Below are 23,301 nucleotides of genomic sequence, written 5' to 3' on the forward strand. Positions count from 1 at the left end.
CCCCACAACTTGTTTTTGATAAATGGGCGTTTTGTGATTTTTTTTTTTTTCTTGAGAGCTCCTGACCAGCTCTAGTCTACACCAGTGGCTCTCAACCTTTCCAGACGATTGTATCCCTTTCATGAGTCTGATTTGTCTTGCGTACCCCTAAGTTTCACTTCACTTAAAAACTATAAGCTTACAAAAATCAGACCTAAAAACTCAGAAGTGTTACAGCTCGCTATTGCTGACTTTCTCCTTTTTACCATATATATATATATATACACACACACACACACCCCTCCTTTTTAATTATAAAATCAATTGGAATATAAATATTGTACTTATATTTCAGTGTATAGGGTACAATGACTTGTTTATACTGCTCTATATGAAATTTTAGTTTGTACTGACTTCGCTAGTGCTTTCTTATGTAGCCTGTTGTAAAACTAGGCAAATATCTAGATGAGTTGATGTACCCCCTGGAAGACCTCTGCGTACCCCCAGGGATATGTGTCCCCCTGATTGAGAACCACTGGTCTGCACCCTCCCGCTCTGATGTACTAACAAGGGTGCATATCCAAAGCCTGATCGAAGCCACAGGCTGATGGCTTTATCAGCACATTGTGGATGAGGGCTGTAATCTGAGAAGGGTGGTGTAACACCTGAAGCCTGTCAGTCTGGAGCTCCACTTCCACCCAACCTCAGAGCACCATCCTGCATGTGATCCTAGGCTCTGTCCAGCAGAAGCAGTGACTGGATGGAGTAGCTGGACTCAACCAGTGGGACAGATTTCAGCTGCATCCCTCTTGAGCAATATTCCCCTCTCCTGAGCTGATCTTGGTGTTAATATTTTTTTTTTTTTTGACAAGGGGCCGGCTACAGCTGCCTGGAGCCTAGACTGCTTTCCCACCAACACTTGGCTCGATCTTTAAATTAGCTTTGTCTATACTAAGGCTCCTGAGGTGTTCGCTTTGGGCTAAACTCACCCCTCTGCAGAAAGCCAGCGTGAAGCCGATTTTGTGAGACTAGAGAAAGCAGCATAAGGTGGCGTGTTGGATGAGGAGTCCTGGGGTCTATTCCCAGCACGGCCACTGACTTGCCTGGGTGCTGTTGGGCAAGTAACTTCCCCTCTCTGTTCCGGTTTTCTTTTCCTGCTTTCTCTATTTCAATTGCAAGCTCTCTGGGGCAGGGATACCCCTTGCTATGTTTCTCTACATACCCGAGCACAGTGGGGTTCAGATCTTGGTTGGTGCCCCTGGGTATTCCTGGAATGTACATAGGCCTATGTGCCACACTCTCACAAGTATTTTTCCCTCCCTTCAACCCACTGTGTAATTAGACTTTGGAACTCTCTGCCACAGGTTCATACAGAGGACAAGAATTTAGCAAAGAGGGACTACACTTACATAGGTTCTTGTGTTGAGCTCATCACTCTAGTAATTGAGCACTAGTATATTAAGTGGTCTGACTAACTTGTCAAGCACAAGAGTATCAGAATAGTTAAGACTGATCAAGCCCCTGTACAATGCAAAGCCTTAGCCTCAAGGCTTCAATCAGTCTCGAACAATGAGGGAGTTGGAGGAGATCTTAAAGGGGATGGGGGCAGATTATCCCATAGCTGTCTATTTGTGGAGGAGAAAAGGGGTTCTTGCATCTTCCTCTGAAGCAGCTGGTGCTGGCCACGGCCTGAGGTGGTTTTTTGAACAAGTTGATCTGGAGCAGGGGGCTAACTCCTATAAGGATTCAGGGGTTGCTGTGATGGCTAGTTTTTCCCTCTGTTGCTCACATGATGGCAGCAGAGAATAGGAAACGCAACTTTCATTTTCTAACACAAAACTTGCAGGGGCCAGATTCTGCTGCCAGTAATGCTGGTGTAAATCTGGAGTGAGTCACTGGCATCGCTCTCGATTTACACCCACGTAACCGACAGCAGAAGGGGATTCAGAGCTTCTGCTCTTGGAGATACCAGTACCCTCCCAGTATGATTCTGTAAATCCAGCTGCTGGAGAAGCTTTGCACATGAATATCTGATTCTTCTCCTGCTTACATCAGTGCAAGTGGAGTTGTTCCTGATCTACACCAGCAGCTGGAAAATCTGGCCTGGTGTTTTTTAAAGTGAAACTAGCAAATTAATCTAGCGCTGTGCTCAGGCTGAAGGCTGGGGTCATGCCAAGGACATCAGGGGTATGGCTGGTACAGCGTTCTACCAGTGCTCTCATGTGTTGCACTCGACCTGCCCTGTGTAGACTCTGTTGGTGTGAACTGAAAGGCACCAGTTTGTGTTCATTCAGTCCTGTCTGACACAAGACTACATCAGTACGAACTAGGTACCTTTTAGTTCACAGCAGCAGTGTCTGCACGGGGCAGGTCAAGTGTGATACATGAGAGCGCTCGCCAATTCACACACGCCCCCCACCCTGTAGTCTGGGCTGCGGCACTGTGTAGACGAGCCCTAAATTGTGTGTTGTCCCCCCCCCTCCCCTCATGTCAATACAAATGATGGGATATAGAAGGACATTTGCTAGCGGGGGGTGGGATAGCTCAGTGGTTTGAGCATTGGCCTGCTAAACCCAGGGTTGTGAGTTCAATCCTTGAGGGGGCTGTTTAGTTGATCTGGGGCAAAAAAATGGGGATTGGTCCTGCTTTGAGCAGGGGATTGGACTAAATGATCTCCTGAGGTCCCTTCCAACCCTGATATTCTGTGATTACCTGAGAGTTAAGGGGGAGGCAGTGTGACCTAGTGGACAGTGCACTGGACAGCAAGTCAAGAGACATGAATTCTATTCCCACCTCTCGCCTGTTGGGTGACCTTGGGCAAGTCACTTGCCTGCTCTGTGCCTCAGTTTCCCTGTCTGTAAAATGGGAACAATGCTACTGACCTCCTTTGTGCAGTACTTTGAGATTGGCAGAAGAACAATATGAGCTATAGTCACAGAGGGAAAAGCTGGCCCAAGTGAGGCCAATGGGAGCTTTGCAGGGAGTGCAGTGGAGCCTGCTGCCTGAGCAGTGTAAAAGGGCCTTAGTGCAACTGAGAATCAGCCCACTGGACTTTGTGTCACAACCCCTGCGTGGACATTAAATGGCTTGCTGGAGTGCAGCGTTGGTGCTGTGCCTCGTTAATCCCCTAATGCATCCGGTTTCTCCTGCTTGAGCCTGGCCTCTCCCATCGCTGCTGAATTTTCACCTGCATTTGTAGGCTGTGGCGTTAGCATCCCCAACTCTCCACCCACCAGTCAAGAGGTGTGGTCCCAGACACAGAATAAGGCCTTTGTTGGCTCTGTCACGCCCCCTCCCTTCCCTAAGATCCTATGGTGGATTCTTTTGCAGCCAGCTCTCTGGATTGTAGTGGATCTAAGGCTAGGAACTCAGAAACCCCTTCGCTTCACAATCCACAAATACATTGGGGGTCCCCCACCAACACACCTGGGTTTAAATCCTTTCCCATCAACCCCTCTAGAGGGCTTCCCAGTGTCTCTTATACCAGTTCCCAGTGCAGATGCTTATGCAATTACACTCCATGCTTGTGAGAGGAGAGCCTGGCCCAGTGGACAACTAGACCCCCTTTCCCTCCCTTCTTGTCAACCTTGGCCAGAATCTTGTCAACTCATCCCTTCTCCTCCCAAACACTCAGTCGTTCGTCTCGTGTGATGTAGACGTCCCCTTGGCTCTCTGCTCCTCCAAAGAGTCCTCCAGGAAAAAAAAAAACAGTATAAGCCCCAGGCCAGAGTGTGTGTTATAGGCCTCTCTCTCTGCCTTAGCCACAGCGAACGGGCCTCTGCCTACGGGGCTGAGCTCACCCGAGAGGGGCTCGGGCTTTTCCCACTGGAGGTGCCTGGGTCAGTCCCGGGCATCAGCCCCCAGGCAGGCACTCGCTGGTGCTAGGGGAGCTGAGCCAGCTGCAGGTACAGAAGCATCCAACGCAAGGCATGTTTATCTGTGGCACGTGCCCCCAGATCAGCAGAGTTGGTCCAACCTGCACAATGCTCCTCTCTCCATCCTCAGCCTCCCACTCCCTGCTCTCTGGCCTCCTGCAGTTTGCGCTTAGGCCAGGAGGTCCTGTGGCGGGTCGGGGGTCTAACAGGCCAGCTCATCAATAAAATGCAGTGCCCGCGGCTTATGCAGCCTGGGCCAGTTTGCAAGTCGTGGGCGCTTCCACAGGAGAGCAAAGAAGGATCGGGGCCACACTCCTAGGGTTGCCACGCCTCCAGGATTGCCCTGGAGTGGCCAGGAATTAAAGCATAATCTTTCATTCGAGATTACGTCATGTGGTGAGACCCCCCAGGAACGTGTCCGACCACAATCGGCACCCCTGCCTAGTCCAGCATTAACAAAAGCAGAGGGAGCGTACGTGGGTGTGTTCAGCAGCCATGTGACACTGGTGGGGGCGGTGAGCACTACCTGACAAACCTGTAGGGTGACACCCAGGTCACACCCCATTGAGTCAGCCAGCCCAGCAGAGCTGCACCTTCAACCCGCCTAGCAAAGGAGCTACTCCCCGCCCAGCCCCCTCGAAAAGAGGCCTAAGAAGCACAGGGCTGGCTTTTTTTGTTTGTTTGGCTGGTGCAGCAAAGGGAACTTGGTCCTGTGGGTCTCCTCCCCCGCTGGCAACTCTCCTCCCAATCGCTTTCAACTTCCCTGTCTTGGAAGGAAATTTTGTCCTCCACCTTCCTGGTTTATCAGATCGTGGCAAATAAAAAAAAAAAAAATACCAAAAAACCCCCCACCATCCCACACACCCTGGCTGTTAAGGCAGCAGGCAAAGACTGAGAAGAGGATCCCAGGCCGGAGGGGGGCCAGGTGTGGCTGGGAGAGATGGGGACGGCGGAGGAAGACTATAACTTTGTCTTTAAGGGTGAGTTTTATCGGCACCCCCTTTCCGTGGCTGGTTTCAAGCTGGGTTGCCCCTTCTGCAACGTGCTGGTTCTCCCTTTTGAAAGCGGTGGAACTGGGGGCCCGGGGCAGGGGGGCACAGGATGGATGGGATGTGGGGTGGATGCTGGAGCAGCGGTGGGGGTCTGGGGCACGTAGCACAAACAAGGGGTGGAGGGGAAGCAAGCAGCCGTCCAGAAGGGCAGCTGAGCAGAAGGGTCTTTCTCCTGTGGTAGTGGGAGTCCTTGGTGGTGGATCTTTGAGGCCAAATCCCACCACACCTGGGTATAAGCCCCAGGGAAGTCAGTGCAGATGCACCAGGAATTTGGGTCAGATGAGCCTCTCTGCCACTCTTGCCCCCGCACAGTCACTGCAAGGTTGTGACTGGTTTAGGAACCCACTGAGCATCCTGTCAGTAAATCCACTGCCCAGCTCAATGCCTGGACTGACAGCTGCTTTGTGGGGTGCAGTCAGGGGGTACCTCTTAAGCATTAGGTACTGGTCACTGCTGGCCTAGCTGGACCGGTGGGCCAAATGGATGGGACCAGCCTTACAGCAGGGACACTGCTGGGGAACCAATAGAGTGGGACGGAGGGAGGGCAGCAAGGCCACTGTGGAGGCACGGGGGCTTCTGGTGACCCAGATCCCCAGGGATCCTGATGGATGTCTGGACTGAACACCCTGGGGGCTGATTCTCCTTCACACTGCACCATGAGTGCTCATTTACATCCATGCAAAGACTCAGAATGGGTCACACCGGTGCAAATGTCTGCATGAGAGGGAGAGCAGTGAAGAATGGGGGGCTGGTAGCCATATGGATGGAAATAGCCCCATAAGGATCCTGCCTCCACATGGGCCTGGCCCAGCTGGTATGGAGCTGATGTAAGGGCTATAGAGAGTGGATCAGGGGTGTGGCCAGAATGCACAGTGCTGTGGCTATTCTGTGCTTCTCAGGCCCCACAAGGGGCAAGGGACTGTTTCTTGCTATGTGTAGTCACAGCCCCCGTCACACTGGAGCCTCAGTTTTGGTATGAGCCTCCAGGAGCTACCGTAATACAAAAAATAGTAACGCCCCCACAGCGTAATGCCCGATGACAGGATTGGGGCCTGACAGGATTGCACCCCTCTGGGGAGCAGTTTATTCTAACCTGGCCCAGTAACTGGAATTGCAACAAAAGCCAAAATGAATTACATTTTTTAAAAACCAAAACCAAAGTCATTTTCCCCACAAAGGAAAGTGTTTTGGTTTTCTGGAAAAAAAAATCAATTTTTTAACCAAAATTTTACTTGCAGGGAAAGAATTTTACATTCAAAAAAATTCTAAATATTTTGAGGAAAATGTTTACTCTTTTCTAGCCGGTTCTTTATGCCCATATTTCACTGGGAGAAGGACACCTGCTCTGGCAACCAGACCCCAAACCTTTCCGGGCTTGATAGGTTAAAACTAGAGCTAGCTGGACAACGTTGGGGGCAGGGGCCTTCCATGGTGACACAAACAACAAAATCCTCAAAACTTTCAGATGAACATTTCAATTTTTCATCAAAACACTGAAAAAATGTCCAAAAACTGAAACATTTTTGGATTTTGCCCAAAGAGTCTCATTTTTTTGCTTTTCCAACAAGAAAAAAAAAATAAAAAATTGTCGAGAAAATGAAACACTTCCTGTGAAAAATTTTGTTTAATCAAAAACCCCAGAGAAAAGCGGCTTGGATGGAAATTTTTTGATCCTCCCTAGTGAAAGCCAACTCCTTGAATTCTACCAAGAAGCTTTTTGGGAGTAAGTGTTGATCATGGAACATGGACTGATGGGCTCCCAACCTGCAACTCCCCTTAATAAATAGTCTGTCACATTTTGCATTAGCTTCAGCCTCTGAATGGTCTTGAGCTGCAGGTTCAAATCCCAACTGAGGTGTAATTTACATTCTTGTTATTTCATTTTGTGTTGTCTGGTTCCAGGGTCAGGAAGGTTTTCCCAGCACTGGTGCTGCCTTGTATGGTCCAGGGGTTCTGTAGGGCTCAGGAATTAAGTGCTGGTGGGGAAGACTGTGTTGGTGTGAAATTGTGAAAGTGCAGGAGGAGCAAAGAAAAGCAAACTGGACCGGCATAGCTGAGTGGAAGGCAAAATGTAAACACCGCCCAAGCAGCTTAAATGGGGAAAGTACATCGGGCATTTAAAAGTCATTCTGCTTCAGTAATCTTGGGAGTTGTCATTAGGATTATAGGTAAAGTAATTTAGGGTTTAGAAATATTATAATGACCTGGCCCGTGTGTATGTCATCACTTGTATTACAGTACATTAGGTGCTGTACATAAACATAATAAGAGACAGCCCTTGCCCGGCAGAGCTTACAGCAAGGTAGTCGAAGGGGAAACAGAACAAGGAGTTGTCTTGGGCAAGGGCACCAGCAAAGCTGGGCCAAGAGCCCAGACCTCCTGATTCCCAGTCCAGTGCTCTCGTCACTGGATAACACTGCCTCTCTGGTATGTGTCACTGCCTGCTACTGAATGGAATCAGAACTACTCAACTGTGTGTCACAGGCCCTATATTGCAAGTCGCTAAAGAGGAGTTGCCTTTAGCTTGGGTGCCAGGGGCCTTAACTTTTGAAGCAGTGGGAATCTGAGTTCTGCCCCCAGGGTCACCATGAAGTGCCACGTCCTAGGCAGCAACAGATTTGCTACATGAATTGTAAGCTGGCGGTGTCCTTTTCAGAACAAAGCCAGGGAGACAAACGGCTGCTTGGCCTTTTAATGTCCCACTCACGCAGCACGACGGTGCGGGAAGGCTTGTGTTTGTGCAGACTTTGCACACACTGCCGCCTGCCACACCTGCATGAGCGAGCAACACGGTCTTTGGCCTGCGTTGTGCAGGAGGTCGGACTAGATGATCATAATGATCCCTTCTGACCTTAGTATCTATGAAACACAGAGCACAGGCAAGCTCAGCCGGGATCCTTCAGCCAGGTTTCAAGCAGCCACTGCAGGGTCAGCTGCCCCTGTTCCCCAGGGAGGAAAAGATCAGAGCTACCAGTTTGCTTTGCACACAGCTCAGCTCAGCTGCAGGGTGGCTTGAAACAAGGAGGAGACTGTCTCCGTTGCCACCTGGGTGGAAGATCTACTACATAAGCCATCTGGACAAAAGACATCCGCACATGCACAGACCTAGGGGGGCCATCAGCAAAGCGCCAATTGCAGGAGGAGGCAGGCTGACATGAAGACAAATCCCTCACTGTAGGGAGTGAGGAGTGGAGGCCAGATGGAGTCAGTCAGGGGAAGGCTTAGAAGGGAAAGGAAAAAAGATGGAGGACCTTATTTGTTAGAAAGCAAACAGCCAAAACCTATTTGCCTAGGGAGTCACCTCGAGGACTAGCCTGCCCAGCTGTTACTGCCTATTCCAGCTGGTGGGCCAGTTACTCAGAAACTGTCCTGGCTCTTGGGTGCAATTCTGTGGCCTGACTGAGGGGACCAGAATGATCCTTCTTGGCCTTAAAAAGACAACGATGAGTCTGATTCTTCCTGCGCCTCTTGCAGGTGTTTACGCGAGGGCAAAGCGGGGTGTCAAATGTTTCTGACTCAGAACGGGAGGCGTTTCGTACTTGTTCGGCACTGGGGTAATTGATGACACAGTTTGATGGGAGAATCAGGCCCAGTAACTATGAAGAAAGACAAACCCAGGACAGGTACGCTGTGTCTGTTTGAATGGGTGGGATCTTAAACATCTCACTGAAACACATTGCAAAAATCCATTTTGGTGAGAAGCAAAACCGCCTTGACATTTGAGATAGGCCCATGCGCCAAACAGCCAGGACATGAGGGTGCTCAGGAATAGAATCAGGCTGGAGAGAGGGTCAGGAATTTTGTGTGACCCTGCCCCTCCCCCACTCCGGAAAATGTTGAGATTTTGGCAAAATATTTCCATTCAGAAATACCGCCATGGTGCTTCATGGGAGTTGTAGTTAGAGTTCCTCGTGCTCCCATGCTCCTCTATAGGCTGGGCTCTCTAATGAGACTGCATCTCCCAAGATGCACTGTGGTCTCTGCTCTTGATAAGGGGAGGTGGTATATTGTGGCAGTCCCAGGATGGTGATGTCCAATGGGAGGAGATTTATAGATTCCAAGGCCAAAAGGGCCCATTGTGATCATCTAGTCTGACCTCCTGTTGAACACAGGCCGGAGACCTTCACAAACTAATTCCTGGAGCAGATCTTTCAGAAACATATCCAATTTTGATGAAGATAAAGTCCAACTGGGGATTTTACTCTGGAAGCTGGGGTAAATTATCCCAGTGCAAATCATGGCATATATAGGTTTACCCTGTCTACTTTGCCCAAATAAATTTGCTAGTTTCTAAGGTGCCACTAGGACTCCTCGTTGTTTTTCCTGTCTACTTTGGTGGTTTGCAGAAGTGCAGCTATGCCAGGAGATGACGTTTGGGCAAGCTCTCGTTATTATTAGATCACCAGTATTTTCAATCCCATGCCTTCAAACTTATAAATCAAGGCCCTAGAAATCATGAGATTTTAACAGTAGTGAATTGGGGGGTTGTTTTTGTTTGCCTTCTGATGCTGAAGACTTTAGAGGTCACATTTTCATGCTTCGCTCTGTAATCCTGAAGGCCAGAAACTGCCTTCTCTCCCCGACATGAGAATCTCAGCTTTCATTTACTCACGTGACCCTGGGTGCTGGGGCTTTAAGAAAAGCACCAGATATCATGATCCTTTGCAAAAGTTGGCAACATTTGGTCTGCACCCTACTGTGTGCTAGGGGCTGTACGTACACACGGACAATGCCTGGCCCTGAACTGCTAACAGTCCACATAGACATTGGATGGGAGAGGAAACTGAGGCACAGAGAGAGGAATGGGCATGCCCACAGTCACCCCACAGGCCAGTGGCAGGGCCAAGCATAGAACCCATGTCTACAGATTGCCCTACCTGCCTGATCACACCACTTCTCTTTCAGCACGGACACAGCCACAGTTTCCCCTCTGGCATGGGTGGATCTCACATGTGGCAGGCAGAGAAGGGGGTAAAAGCACTGAAGAAAAATAGGAGCATGCAAGTATAAAGGTGCAACAGTGGGCAGAGGGATTCAAGGCGTGCGCTGGGCCTGGAACTACTGTGAACTCCTGGTTTGAAACTAAGCCCTAGTCTACACTAGGACTTTAGGTTGAATTTAGCAGCATTAAATGGATGTAAACCTGCACCCATCCACACGATGAAGCCCTTTTTTTCAACTTAAAGGGCTCTTAAAATCGATTTCCTTACACCACCCCGACACGTGGATTAGCGCTTAAATCGGCCTTGCCGGGTCGAATTTGGGGTACTGTGGACACAATTCGACGGTATTGGCCTCCGGGAGCTATCCCAGAGTGCTCCATTGTGACCGCTCTGGACAGCACTCCCAGATGCACTGGCCAGGTAGACAGGAAAAGAACCGCGAACTTTTGAATCTCATTTCCGGGGACTGCGGGAACTGTGGGATAGCTACCCACAATGCAACACTCCGGAAGTCGACGCTTGCCTCGGTACTGTGGAAGCACTCCACCGAGTGAATGCACTTAATGCACTTAAAGCATTTTCTGTGGGGACACACACACTCGAATATATAAAACTGATTTCTAAAAAAACGACTTCTATAAATTCGACCTAATTTCGTAGTGTAGACATACCCTAAGGGCTCGTCTACACGGGGAGAGTGTCCAGAATAAACTATTCTGAAATCGTTTCCCATGTGGACACTCTTATTCCAGAATAAAAGTGCCTTTTCCCTGCGTTAGCTTAATCTGGACTAAACTCCAAAGTGCCAGTGTCCCTTTAAAAGCGGGGGGATTTGTTAACTTTCCAGGCAGGCTGCACAGGTAGTAAGTTTACACAGGTATTTAGGGAGGGGAGGGGTAGATAAGGTGGGTTTGATCATGAGTTATTATGACGACAGTGAGGATCAGGTGAGCACCCACTGGTGGTTTAATGCATTTCTTAAGGACTGGGGAGGGAGTTTATTTGCGGGTTGCCAATTGTTACTTTAATTGCAGTGGAGTGTCTAGGACAGGGATTCTCAAACTGGGGCTTGGGATCCCTCAGGGTTATTACATGGGGGGTCCACAAGCTGTCAACCTCCACCCCAAACCCCACTTTGCCTCCAGCATTTACAATGGTGTTAAATATATTAAAAAGTGTTTTTAATTTATGGGGGGGAGGTCGCCCTCAGAGGCTTGCTATGTGAAAGGGGTCACCAGTAAAAAAGTTTGAGAATCTCTGCTCTAGGACGTAAAATCAGTGCTGTAAATAAACGAATTCAATCAAAACTGTGGAAGACTTAGCAGGGCTGAGACAGGAGAAGAAAGTATGGCCCAGTGGTTGGGGGAGTAATCAAGCGATCTGGCTTACATTCTTTGGTCTGAAATTCAATCAAAACCAGGGCAAAGTCCTGCACTGAAGAAATAAAAATCAAATGCACAACTACAAAATGGGGCGGCTAGGTGCCATACTGCTGAGAAGGATCTGGGGGCTAGAGGGAATCACACATTGAATATGAGTCAACAATGTGATGCAGTTGCGAGAAAGGCTAATAGCATTCTGGGGTGTATTAACAGGAGCGTCGTATGTACAGGGGAGGGCATTGTCCTGCTCTACTTAGCACTGGTGCGGTCTCAGCTGGAGTCCTGTGTCCAGCACTTTAGGAAACGTTGGAGGGAAATTGGAGGGAAATTGGAGGGAACCCAGAGGAGAGCAACAAAAATGACCAAAGGTTTAGAAAACCTGACTGATGAGGAAAGGTTAAAAAAAGGGGGCATGTTTAGTCTTGAGAAAAGAAGTCTAAGCAGGACCTGATAACAGGCTTCGAATATATGAAGGGCTGTGATAAAGAGGACTTTGATCAATTGTTCTCTATGTTCACTGAAGGCAGGACAAGAAGTAATTGACTAAATCTGTAGTAGGAGAGATTTAGGTTAGATATTAGGAAAAACTTTTAATCTAAGGGTAGTTAACCTCTGGAACAGACTTCCAAGGGAGTTTGTGGAATCGCCGTCACTAGAGGTTTTAAGAACAGGTTGGACAAAACCTGTCAGGGACAGTCTAGGTTTTCTGGGTTCTGCCTCAGTGCAGGGCACTGGACTTGATGACTTCTTGAGGTCCCAGCCCTGCATTTCTAGGATTCCCTCCTCTGCCACAGACTCCCTATGTGACCCTGGGCAAGTCACTTAGCTTGTCAGTGCCTCAGGTTCCCCACCTGTACAATGGGCATAATAGCACTGCCCGGGCTCACAAGGAGGGCTTGAGAGAATAAACATATTAAAGCTTGTGAGGCACTCAGGTATTATGGTAACAGGGGCCAGAAAAAGTGCCTTCACTCGATAGGGTGTGTCCACACCACAAAAAAAGACTTGCGGGGCAGAGTGGTCTCAGAGCCCAGGCTCCAGGTGCAGCCTGCACGTCTACACTGCTATTTTTAGACCCCCCAGCATGAACCCAAGTAATTTGACCCTGGCTCTGAGATGCACTGCTGCATGTATTTCTCTGCTGTGTACACATACCCCTGGCTACTAAGCCACATTCCTGGCTCTGTGCTAGAAAATTCAAGTGCATTCCACAAAACAGAGAGATCAGAAGATATAGCACCATAACAAAAGGCAAATCTTCCATACAGCTTTTTCAGCTGCTGTTTAAAATAGAGAGACAGAGAGAAAGCGCTCTTAGGTTTTATTTTCACTTTGGCTTAATACAGGTGTGTTAAGAGGCTGTCACATGAAAAGAAGGAAAACTGTAGCCCAGTAGAAGAAATTTGGGGTATTTTATGAAAGTTCCAGCAAACAAAGTGATTGTTGTCTAGGGTGATCCAGAATCACCAACCCCAAGTATTCAAAAATCACGAGTCGGGCCCCCAAAATCATGACCGGCTTAAAATCTTGAGATTTTTTAAATAAATAATTTTGGGGGTTCTTTCTATTTGTCTTCTGGATTCATTTGCTTCACATTTTCTAATTTTTCTCCATCAACACAAGGACTAGAAACTTCCTGGGGTTTTTGAGATGAAAGCTGAGATTCTCACAAAGTCAGCTGACTCCAGCAGCTGGGACTTTAAGCTCGCCCAAATGTCTCAAGAGTTGCTGTAAAACTGCAAGACTTGGGGCAGCATTGGCAGTCGTATCATGTGTGTGTGTAGCTAGAAAACTTTTGTTTCTTTGTCCTGCACTGCTGTATTTCTAAGAACTCTCCCTGAATGCAGAGACAGCAGCTGTTGTGAAGTTGGTTCCATGCAGACTGGTGCAGGGGAGCTGTATCCACTGTGCTCTCTCTCATAAGGGACTTTCCTTTTGTTCTTTCTTTTTTGTTTGGTTTCCTTAATCTGATTCTGACTGAAATCTGCTCCTTGCTTATGGAAAAACATAACAGATGGGGGCTAGGAAGAAATTTTCCTTATGGGCATGTTTTTCCCATAACTGCTTAATGCAGAGACAGGATACTGGACTAAATGGACTTGTGCTGCTCCCATGTGGCAATTGCTATGTTCCTAGATGCAGCAGTTGTCTGTTACACTAGAGTATTGGCCCAACTCACCATTTCCCTGCAATCTGTGTCATCATTTGCACCAGTGCACAATGGTGATTCTGGCTAGGTAGCATACAATACCCACTTTTGGTGGTGTAAATGACAACATGAGGCGCAAGGCTGTGGGGAATCAGGCACCAAAATATTTGCATTGCAGCCATCTTGGGGACAACGATTCCTCTGCGTTTGTACATTGCTGTGCGCCATGAGAGAGTTCAATACATTCTTAATAAAACAATGATGGACTGGCTGGTATGTATGATTATTTATACTGCAGTAGCATCAGAAGCTCTAGTCATAGATCAGGGCCTCATTGTGATAGGCGCAATACAAGAAGAACAAAAGTCCTTGTCCCAAAGAGCTTACAGTCAAAGTCATGTTCCATAGCTCTCTACTGGAATCAGAACACCTCAACTGGGTGTCATATGCCCTATACTTCTCCCAGCTCATGAGGATTCTCCATCTTCCTGTGCTTTTGTATTAGGAGGATCAGAATTCTATCCCTGGTGCACAATTGCCATTTGCATCTCATTTTGCTAGGCGTTTTCCTCTTGTCTCTCTAGTGGTCCTGATTGGAGAGTCCGGCGTGGGGAAGACCAATCTGCTCTCGCGCTTCACCCGCAATGAATTCAACCACGACAGCCGCACCACCATCGGCGTGGAGTTCTCCACCCGCACCGTCATGGTGGGCAACGCCATGGTGAAGGCACAGATCTGGGACACGGCCGGGCTGGAGCGCTACCGTGCCATCACCTCAGCGTAAGCGGGCCACGCCGCTTGATGCCACAACGGGAGGGCTTGGCAATGGCAGCAGCGGTTCCTTGGGGAGGCAGGAGCATCTGAACGCAGAACTCCCAGGGGGGTGGCCAAGGGGGCTATTGTATGTGAGCTGCCCATACTCGGCGTGACTCACTGTCTCCCTCCAGCGGCTGGGCCACATAGGGGTTTATGAGTCTGCTGCAGTCTTTGAGCTAGCAGTTCTTTTACGTCAGGTGGTAGATGCTCGTGGATTTAGAGCCAAAGATCTTGGGTTCGATCCCCGCTGCTAACCCCCTGCTTAGAGGAGCCGTGGTACCCCTAGAGCAGGTGGGATGGAGAGTGTCTATCGCCCAAATGAAGCCGCAGGGCCTGATTCTCCATTGCCCTGCACTTCCCAAGTCATTTACATGAGTGCAAAACTGGCTTAGGACACTGCGGGATCTGCAGCAGGTGTAAACAGGCGTCGGGCCCCTGATTTCCTTGGGGCTCCGCTCAGATCCACGTGCAGGACCGAGCGGGATTTTAGCAGCCGACAGGCCGAAGCTCACTGCGCAGCGGTGGGAATCCCCCTCGGCAGCAAGAGAAATGTTTTTATTGTGAAAATGAAGGGGGGGGGAGTCAGCGACGCCGGGGTGTTTATTTGACTGTGAGGGATGCCCAGCGGCATTTGAACCCTAGCTCTCCCCAGGCACAGCACAGATTTCTACTGGTGGAGTTAAAGGAGTGACTCCACTGCTCGGAAGCAGTAGTAGGTTGTTATCCTAGTAGTGCAGCCACGAGGAGGGAGGGGGCAGGGGGAAGGACAGGGATGCGATAGCCACTCCGTGGGACTGCTCTTCGACTGCTGGGTTCTAGGTAGACGCACTATGGGTATGTCTACACTGCACAGTAAGCCCAGGTCAGTGGGACCTGACCTTGAGGACTCCGTGTTTCCTAGCCCACACTTGAGCGTCCACATTGCCCTGTAAACCTGGGCTTACAATTGCTGGACCCGGGTCTCACAGCCCTGCTAACAAGTCCACACTGCACTGTGCAGACCTTCTGACTCAGGTCTGATGCTTGAGCTGCATCCACGCTGCAAACTGACAGGGCTTGGACCTGAGTTGCAGCAGGACTCGCTCTCTGACCCATCCCCCTAGCAGAGTCCTTGGACCTAGGTCCTGAGTGCTCGCTGATCCAAGTCAGATGGATTTGTGTGAGGATGGAAGAGAGACTTGGGCTCCAACCTGAGTTAGTGCCTGGGCTTAGCGTGCAGTGGAGACATACCCTAAGAGGTCTGACCCCACTGGAGGTGGTGGGGCTGTGACAGGCTCCAGCTCAGGCCCTGTTGTGAATGCCGCCCGCTCTCTCTCGGCAGGTATTACAGGGGAGCAGTGGGCGCCCTCCTGGTTTTCGACATCACCAAGCACCAGACCTACGACGTGGTGGAGCGCTGGCTGAAGGAGCTGTACGACCACGCCGAGGCCACCATCATCGTCATGTTGGTGGGCAACAAGACAGACTTAGCCCAGGCCCGCGAGGTGCCGACCGAGGAGGCAAAGATGTTTGCAGGTATGGAGCTGCCTGCCCAGGCAGACCCACCCTGAGACAGCCAGCGTCCGCTGGGTTCTGCTACCCCATCCCGAGAACACGTCCTGAAAACTACCTGTCACCGCTCTGGTGCTGGGCCTTCATGAGCTAAGCAGGGTCAGTAATGTGATAGACCAAGGGGTGCCAGGCTGCAAGGAGGCGGGGGCTCAGTAGGGGGCGCTCTCCCTGTTGACTCAGTATTGATCCCCGGGGAGCTGTACTGTGGGGATCAGGGTGCGGGTGCTCTCCCCTCCCTGACCCTGATGCCCCACTGTTGTTCTGCTGGGGGAGATGCCATGCTAGATGGGCCAAGGGCCTGCCCTGTTCTGGCCGGAAGAGGGATGCTCGGGTAGCCGGACCCCCAAATGGTACCATGGTTCCCATGCCTCTTGCGTGCCCCTGTCCTTGCAGAAAACAATGGGCTGCTGTTCATCGAGACGTCTGCGCTGGACTCCACGAACGTCGAGCAGGCCTTCGAGACCATACTGCGAGGTGCGCCCAGGGTAGGGGACGTGGAGTCGGGGTGCGGGATTCTGAGCACAGCATGCTCCGGGGATGGCTGATGGAGAAGCACCTGGAGGGGGGTGTGTGAACTCTCCATAGAAAGAGCTCAAGGCACCATGCGACATCTGCCCCGCCACCAGGAAGTGCTAAGGAGACCGAGTGGGTTATTGCACTCTCCTTGAATCCAGTATCCCACCTCCTGCCATGACAAACCAGCCCGTTGGCCCATCTGTTCCCGCATCCTGCTGGGCCCTGTCCGACCATTTGTGTACCCCCAGAGCTTCTCTCTGCACCAAGGGGGGGGGCAGGTTAACGACGAGGCCAACTGGTTTCCCATTTGGGGCTAGACAGGGGATTTTCCTAGGTCAGCGGCAGGGACAAAACACCATGTGACACTCTGGAGAGAGATACGGCTGGGGAGCAGGTTTGGGCAAGGAGTTACCCGCATGCTGCCTGTTTCTACCACGGTTCAAGGGGACAGGATTAAAGACCATCCTGAAGCAGGGCCGATGTGGGGGGCGGGTGTAAAAGAGGGACAGTCGTACCAGGGCCCTGAGCTCGGGGTTAGGGGGGACCCCAAAATGTCTGTGTAAATAAAGTGAAATGGGAGGAGGTAGGACCCTAGCAAACATGGTGTATCAGGGCCCCCCATTTCTCTCTATGGGCCTGCACCACGCTGAAAACCGAGCAGGCCTGGAAGATCCACCCATATTATGCCAAGCCCCAGCAGGGATTGAACCCGGGACCCTAGCGCTTTAAACAGGAGCTGGTACAGCATGCACTAATAGAGCCAACTGTGGTGGTTAAGGCAGGTGGAGGCTCATCAGCCTGTCTGTGGCCTAGCCCAGACTCGAGGGGGACACAGCCCCACCCGGTGGGGGTTACCCTGGGCCAGGGGGAACGCTCCAGGATCCCTCCCTATCGCTTCCCCTTCCAGGCATTTTCAGCAAAGTGCAGAAGCAGCAACAGCGAAGCCCCCAGGACAACGCGGTGTCGCTCTCCAGCGAGACCCCCCGCGGCGCGTCCCAGAGCCCGGAGGAGAAGCGAGCGTGCTGCGTGAGCCTCTGAGAGCTGGCCCGGGCGTCGCCGTGGAGGCACGAGCCCCTCCATCCGCTCTGCTTTCTGACTGGGGGAATGTCCGTCCCCTCCCTCAACGCCCCGTAACTGCACCGAGCCAGGCCGGGGCTGGGCGACGGAAACACGGCTGCAATTGAGCGGTCCCTTCGCCCCCTCTCATGTGCCCCTCGGCAAAGCCATTACCCACCCCCCACACAGCAGCACTAGAGAAGGGGATGCTGCCTACCCAGACCTCTGCCCCCTGGTGTCTGCCAAGCCACGGCAGGGGGAATCTTGGCGGGGGGGCTGGCCAAACTTCCCCCCTAGCAGAGGGGGAGTCAGCCACAGGAACACACCCATCTATCTTAGTTATCTGATCCCATTACCACAGTGTCTGAGCATCTTTTTAATGTATTTATCCTCACAAACCTAGGGCAGATAGTGCTATTATCCCCATTGTACAGATGGGGAAACTGAGGCACAGGGAGACCAGGTGACATGCCCAGGGTCAAACAGGTCATCTGTGGCAGAGCTAGGAATTGAACCTGGGTCTCCCAAGTTCCAGGCTAGCGCCATAACCACTGGGCAGTCCTTCCTCTCTTCCTGCAACCATGAGGTTTCAAGGAAGGAATTTAAATATTATCAATATATTGGTCTGATCCTGCCATTGGATCCACGCGCACTCAGAATCTGGCCTCAACGCCGCTCAGCTCAGTGGGGCTTGCCCCAAATTCACACAGATGCATCGGAGGTCAGAATCCGGCCCTCCCTGTCGAAGTCAGTGGAGGGTGTGGCCACATGGCTCCAATTCCAGGATCGGAGCCACGATTTTTGCCCAGATGCTGCCACTTTAAACACCCCGTCCATTTCACTGTCTCCCATAACCTGGTCATTCGCCAAGTGGCATGCATACAACACCGCTGTCCTAGCCTCTGGGTACAGAATCTCTTTCTCTGAATAGACAGCCTCTGTAAAAATGTGACTCTGCCCTATACAGAATGGCAATACAGGAGTGGAGAGAGAGAAAGCAGACATCTCTAGTTCTGGGGCGTGGGTTGCCTAATTAGCCTTACCTTGTACGGCAGCCTTGCTTGAAGGTCTGAGGTCTTGGAGACGGGAGGGTGAGATGGAGGGAGGAACTCTGTTAAAATAACTCAGTGAAGGGCTTGGGTTTCAGAGGGGCTGACCGTGCCTCGCTCCGCTAGACTCCAGCTGGAATTGTGACTACCTCACCAAATCATCCCTTCCGTCAATATACACTGAACACGGGTCTCCTAACTTCTGGCTACTAAGGACTTGACCCAAAGCCCCTTGATGTCACCAAAGTTCTCCCCATGGAGTCCAATGGGCATTGGATCCAGTTTATAGAGAAGGAAGTTGCGGGGGGGTGGAGAGGGAAGGGCAGGGGGGGAGGTTGCCCGTAATTAATGAGTTAAACGTCTGAGCTCCTTACGGGACCTGGACTGGATTGTGATCTCTGGGCAATCTTGGGAAGCTGGAGTCGTGCTGACTTCAGTGGAACAAATCCACAGACACCAGAATCTGGCCCTAACTGAAGTCAGTGGGCCACGTCTCAGCCGGTGTAAACTGGCAAAACTCCGCCCAAGTTATGTCGATATACACCAGCCCAGTGGGTTGACTCTGGCTGTGTGCGCCAATGTATCCGATATCAGACTCTGCCCACCACCATTGGAGTTAATGGGGTGACTCTGGATTTGCACGGATGTATCTGAGATCAGAATCTGGCCCAGTTCCCCTGGAGCGACTCAATTCGCAAACGTGTATCTGGAATCAGAATTTGGCCAATTGGAGTCTGGGGAGGTGCCTCTGGATTTACACCGGTGTAATTTAACTCATTGGAGCAGATTCTGTGCTGAGACAGAAATACTAAATCCCTGTCACACCTCTCATTCTTGTCTAAACCTGGCTTTTACCTGCCGTTAATCTAACTGCAGCATCTTGTGAACGTCTGAATTCAGTGGGAATTATTTATATGATCGCCAGAACGGGGCTGGATCTTTTTGTACAGATTGTCTCACGAGGAGCCCTGGCGAGGGAGTGTGCGTGATGTGATGGATTATAGGACCTTGACCCAAACATTAAAACATTTAGAGAACGTTTCAAAGATAGCAGTCTGCCTATCTTGACCTCTTGCATATTCCTGGTGTGTTTCCCTTTAGGATCTCATCTAATTTTTCTATTCCCCTTCCCTACCCTCAGGGATGTTAATGGGCAGGATGTGGGGCAAACCTGCAAGATAAGGGGTTTCAGACTGGACAACCAAGTGTCTGTGAGCTCTGAAGTGGCCCTGTAGCAGTACTTCCGTCAGCGGGGGGGGGGGGGGGGGGGGCGGTTGTGTCGGGAGATTTCACAGCACACAGCTCTGATTGCAGATCTCAGTCCCCACCCGTAGCCCCACCTCTGCATCCCCTGGGCTCCCCACACGCAGCTCTGCTGATGCCTCTCGTTCCAACCCATTCCAGTCCCCAGCTGTTCCAGCCCTGGGTTCTCCCAGCGAGATTTTTTTATAGCCGTTGTGGAGAGGGGCTTCATTTATTCCCTCCCCAGTTGCATTTGGTCTACGCAGAAGAAAGAAACTACTTACTTTGCCTTGTGACAAAACTCTGCCCACGGGCTGAAGGGGAGCAAGAGCTGATCTCCGCTGACGGTTTGGGTAATTCGTCTAGGGCAAAGCCCAACCCCGACTAAACCCTCCAACTAAATAGACTCAAAGCCGGGCCTTGTCCTTGTGCAGCTGCAGAGAGGTGACTCTCACCCTGGCTGGGAGAAGAATTCAGCTGCTTTCCCTTCGCTGTATTAGCTCCCTCAGGGCTGTGGGGTGTGGGGCCGATCTTCAGGTGGTGTCTATCAGCATCACTCCATCGGTCTCAGCAGACCTACCCCACAGCTGCTCGCGATGAGATCTGAGTCAGCCCGAGGCCTCGTTACAAGAGCGAGGGCCCAGCTGCAAAGATCACACACGGAATCATCCGAGTTTAAAGGGAGGGCAGCACGGTCAGTCCCAGAGGGCTGGCCGGGCCTCAGCATAGCAGTTACCCTGCCTCAGTTTCTCACCTGGTTCCAGACCCCCTACCTGCAGACCTCCCCTGACTTTAATCTCTCTTGGCAGAGTGAACAGCAGGCCCTGATAATGCTCAGGACTGGAGGTAGTGACCTGTCGCTGGCCCCTGGTCCAAGCTTGGTCTGCTGAGCCTTTCTGAACATCTGTTCTTAAAGAAGCCAGGCCTTGGACAACGGCTGGCTAGCCCTGGGCCCCCCACTCCGCAGTGCCCTCAGAGGGGACAGCGAGAGTTTAGGAGTGCAGAGCATGGCAAGCAGAGGGCCAAGCGTTTGGGAACTGGAGCGGTAGCTGGGCTTCAGTATTAGCCATCACAGGCCAAGCCCCAGCCCAGGCAAATCAGTCCCCTTGTCTAGGGTCCACCAGACAGCGTCCACATGACAATAACTGGCCCCCCCGTTGGCATGACTTAGCGCTTTACTGGTCATTTCAGCTGGGAAGCTGAGATCAGACTGGGCCATGGAGACTGAGCGGCCAATTCACCCCTCGAGGGGGTCCTTCCAGAGTATGACGCGGCCACACACGCATGCCCAAACACACACAGACATGCATACGCGCACACACAGAGGATGAAATGCTGACTCCACTGAAGTCAATGGGAGTTTTACAACTGACCTCAGGATTTCACGCCTCCTTTCCCTCTCTCTCTACACGCCCGCACCACGCTGCTGGTGCTTTCCCTTGGCCCCCTGCAGTCCCAGGGCCCAGCTGGCTCGGGCAAGCAATGCGGGTCGTGCCCCGTGTCGCTTCCAGACGCTGGCCTGACTCAGATGGAACGGGGAGGCCCGCTCGCACAGGGGGGATTCTCTGGGGGCTGTTTCGACCCACTCTAAGCCCCCTTTGCACTTCCAGCAGAGCCTGGCGGGGACGGAGAACCAGGCCCTGAACATCCAGTGCCCCCATCCAAACCACAGAACGCTGCCCCCTCAGAATGCCCCCTGCCATTTCAACGGGAGACAGCACTGTCCTTCATGTCCTGTCCTAAACTAGCCAGCAGCATCCCTGGTGCGACAGGGCCATGGAGATCGCTTCCCTGCAGCGCTGGGAGACTTCTTTCACTCATGACTGGAGAGTGTTCTGCCATCCTGCCAGGCCACTGCTGGGGAGCAGGGCCATTCCCGCGCTGAGGACCCCTCTCCAGGAGAAAAAAGGGGGTGCCAAGGGCATGATTTGCACAGAGGCAGCTGGTCCAAAGGGCCTGGAAGTCTGCACTCCACATCAGGGGACTCTAAGCTCAGACTTCAAAGCCTGCTGGTCAGCCACACGGAAAGTCATGGGTGTTCCCCCAGAGCTCTGGGTAACAGGGGGTCCGACTCTAAGTACCCAAGGGCTGTCCTAGCTCAGAGTTTGCCTCTTTGTTGCCCTCTAGTGGCCAGTGTGAAGAAGCGGTTGATAAGTCATCCGCCGTTCTCAACGAATGGAGCCCTGAGGGCGTCTCATTGTCGCCCTCTAGTGTCTGGTCCATGGAAGAAGTTGAGAGGTTGGCTGCAGCTCCCTGCTTTGAGCTCTGAAAGTCCTGGGTTCAAGCCCTGTTAACAGCCCAAGAGGAGCTGGTTACGCTAAGGGATGGGGGATGAGAGACTGTATCTCGCCCATGGGGGCTCCTTAGTGTTGGTCTGCTACGGGGTGTGGGGGGCGGGGGCTGAACTGCTTACTTGGCAGGATAGGGGCTGGGGGACAGAGAGAGGTCAGAGTTTGTACCATAGTTCACTGCATACAGACCCACCTCCCAGGGAGCAGCCATGTCAATCAGCCCCTCCCTAGAGTTCAGGGACCTTGGCTAATGACACCAGCCTCAGGGGCCCACGATGAGCCAGCAACCTGAAAGTCTGGTCAGATTAGCTGCAAGGCTCCTGGAGACGAGAGCTGGGGCCCTGCTTCCCAGCCAGCCCCGGGGAGCTGGGTCAGAGCTTGTTGATGGAACCGTTCCAAGCCCAGTGGCTTGATTCAGCCCGGCTTTGTGCTGAATTTTTGGGGCTAATTGGAACAAACCCAAAACTTTGGTGAGAGCCACGTGGTGGGTGTGTGTGCACAAGCATTAATGCACGTGTGTAAACGTGTGCATGCAGATGTGTGCATGCACACAAGTATGATTGAGCATGCATGTGTGCATGTGAGTGTGCACCTGTGTGAGTGCAAGTGAGTACAAGTGCACCCGCACAAGTGTGCAAAGCAAGTGTGTATGCAATCACACAAGTGTGTGAGTGAGTGAACATGAGTGTGAGCATGCAAGTGAACATACAAACCCTGCGTCTTGGCAGAGGGTTAGACTACTTGACCTTTGTGGTCCCTTCTAACCCTGTGATTCTACGAACAAATGTGTGTGTGTCTGCACGTGAGTGTGCAAGTGAGAGGGAGTATGCATGTGTCTGAGCACACACGTGTGCATTTGCTGCTCCATCGCAGCTAGAACAAAGATCCTCCTAGTTCAGGAGCCATGGGCAGTGAAGTGTCTATGACACACAGACCAGCAGTTCTGATTCCATCCAGCAGAGGCAGTGGTGTGCAGGTCATTTTATTAACATAGTCACACAAAAGCCCCCTCACCCCATCTCTCCCCCCCATGTGACTGCGTGTTCAAGACAAAGAGTTAAAGGAATATGACGGGCACTGGGTGTGCTTTACAAATTCTCCCTCAAAGAGGCTGCCAGCTAGGGAAGAGAGCCAGCCTCCCTGCTCTGTCCACCCCATTCATCTGCCTCCTGACCCTCTCCCATCACACCCGAGAGAGAGAGGGAAAAAGAGACATGGCTCCTTTAAAAAAAAATCATGCAAGCCCCACCCTGCATACCTGTGCCAGGTGAGTACCTTGCCAGCCTGACCAGCGAGGGACAGCCCCGCCGGCCAGTCAGAGCAGGAGAGGCGGAGAGCAGCAGACCAATGGGCGTGCAGGGAAGGCTTGGTGAGGCCTGCCCTGGGGGGGGTCACTGGCC

General features: G+C 51.6%; 1 protein-coding gene across 1 annotated transcript; it reads left to right on the top strand.

Moving 5' to 3' along the window:
* Positions 1-4,427: 4,427 nt before the first annotated feature.
* On the top strand, positions 4,428-19,400 carry RAB25 (RAB25, member RAS oncogene family). Its single transcript, XM_073323125.2, has 5 exons — positions 4,428-4,834; positions 13,965-14,160; positions 15,518-15,711; positions 16,141-16,221; positions 17,171-19,400. The coding sequence occupies exons 1-5, from the start codon at positions 4,795-4,797 to the stop codon at positions 17,299-17,301; spliced, it is 642 nt and encodes a 213-aa protein (XP_073179226.1). The 5' UTR covers positions 4,428-4,794; the 3' UTR covers positions 17,302-19,400.
* Positions 19,401-23,301: the final 3,901 nt, after the last annotated feature.

This window comes from Lepidochelys kempii, chromosome 24 (genome assembly GCF_965140285.1).
Source record: "Lepidochelys kempii isolate rLepKem1 chromosome 24, rLepKem1.hap1, whole genome shotgun sequence".
In the NCBI taxonomy this organism is placed as follows: Eukaryota; Metazoa; Chordata; order Testudines; family Cheloniidae; genus Lepidochelys; species Lepidochelys kempii.

What these genes read in the sequence shown, in the direction of transcription:
- RAB25 (XM_073323125.2), top strand. Translation starts at nt 4,795, where the DNA reads ATGGGGACGGCGGAGGAAGACTATAACTTTGTCTTTAAGG. An exon ending in CTATAACTTTGTCTTTAAGG is followed by an intron (nt 4,835 to 13,964) that starts GTGAGTTTTATC and finishes TTGTCTCTCTAG; the next exon opens with TGGTCCTGATTGGAGAGTCC. An exon ending in GGAGGCAAAGATGTTTGCAG is followed by an intron (nt 15,712 to 16,140) that starts GTATGGAGCTGC and finishes CTGTCCTTGCAG; the next exon opens with AAAACAATGGGCTGCTGTTC.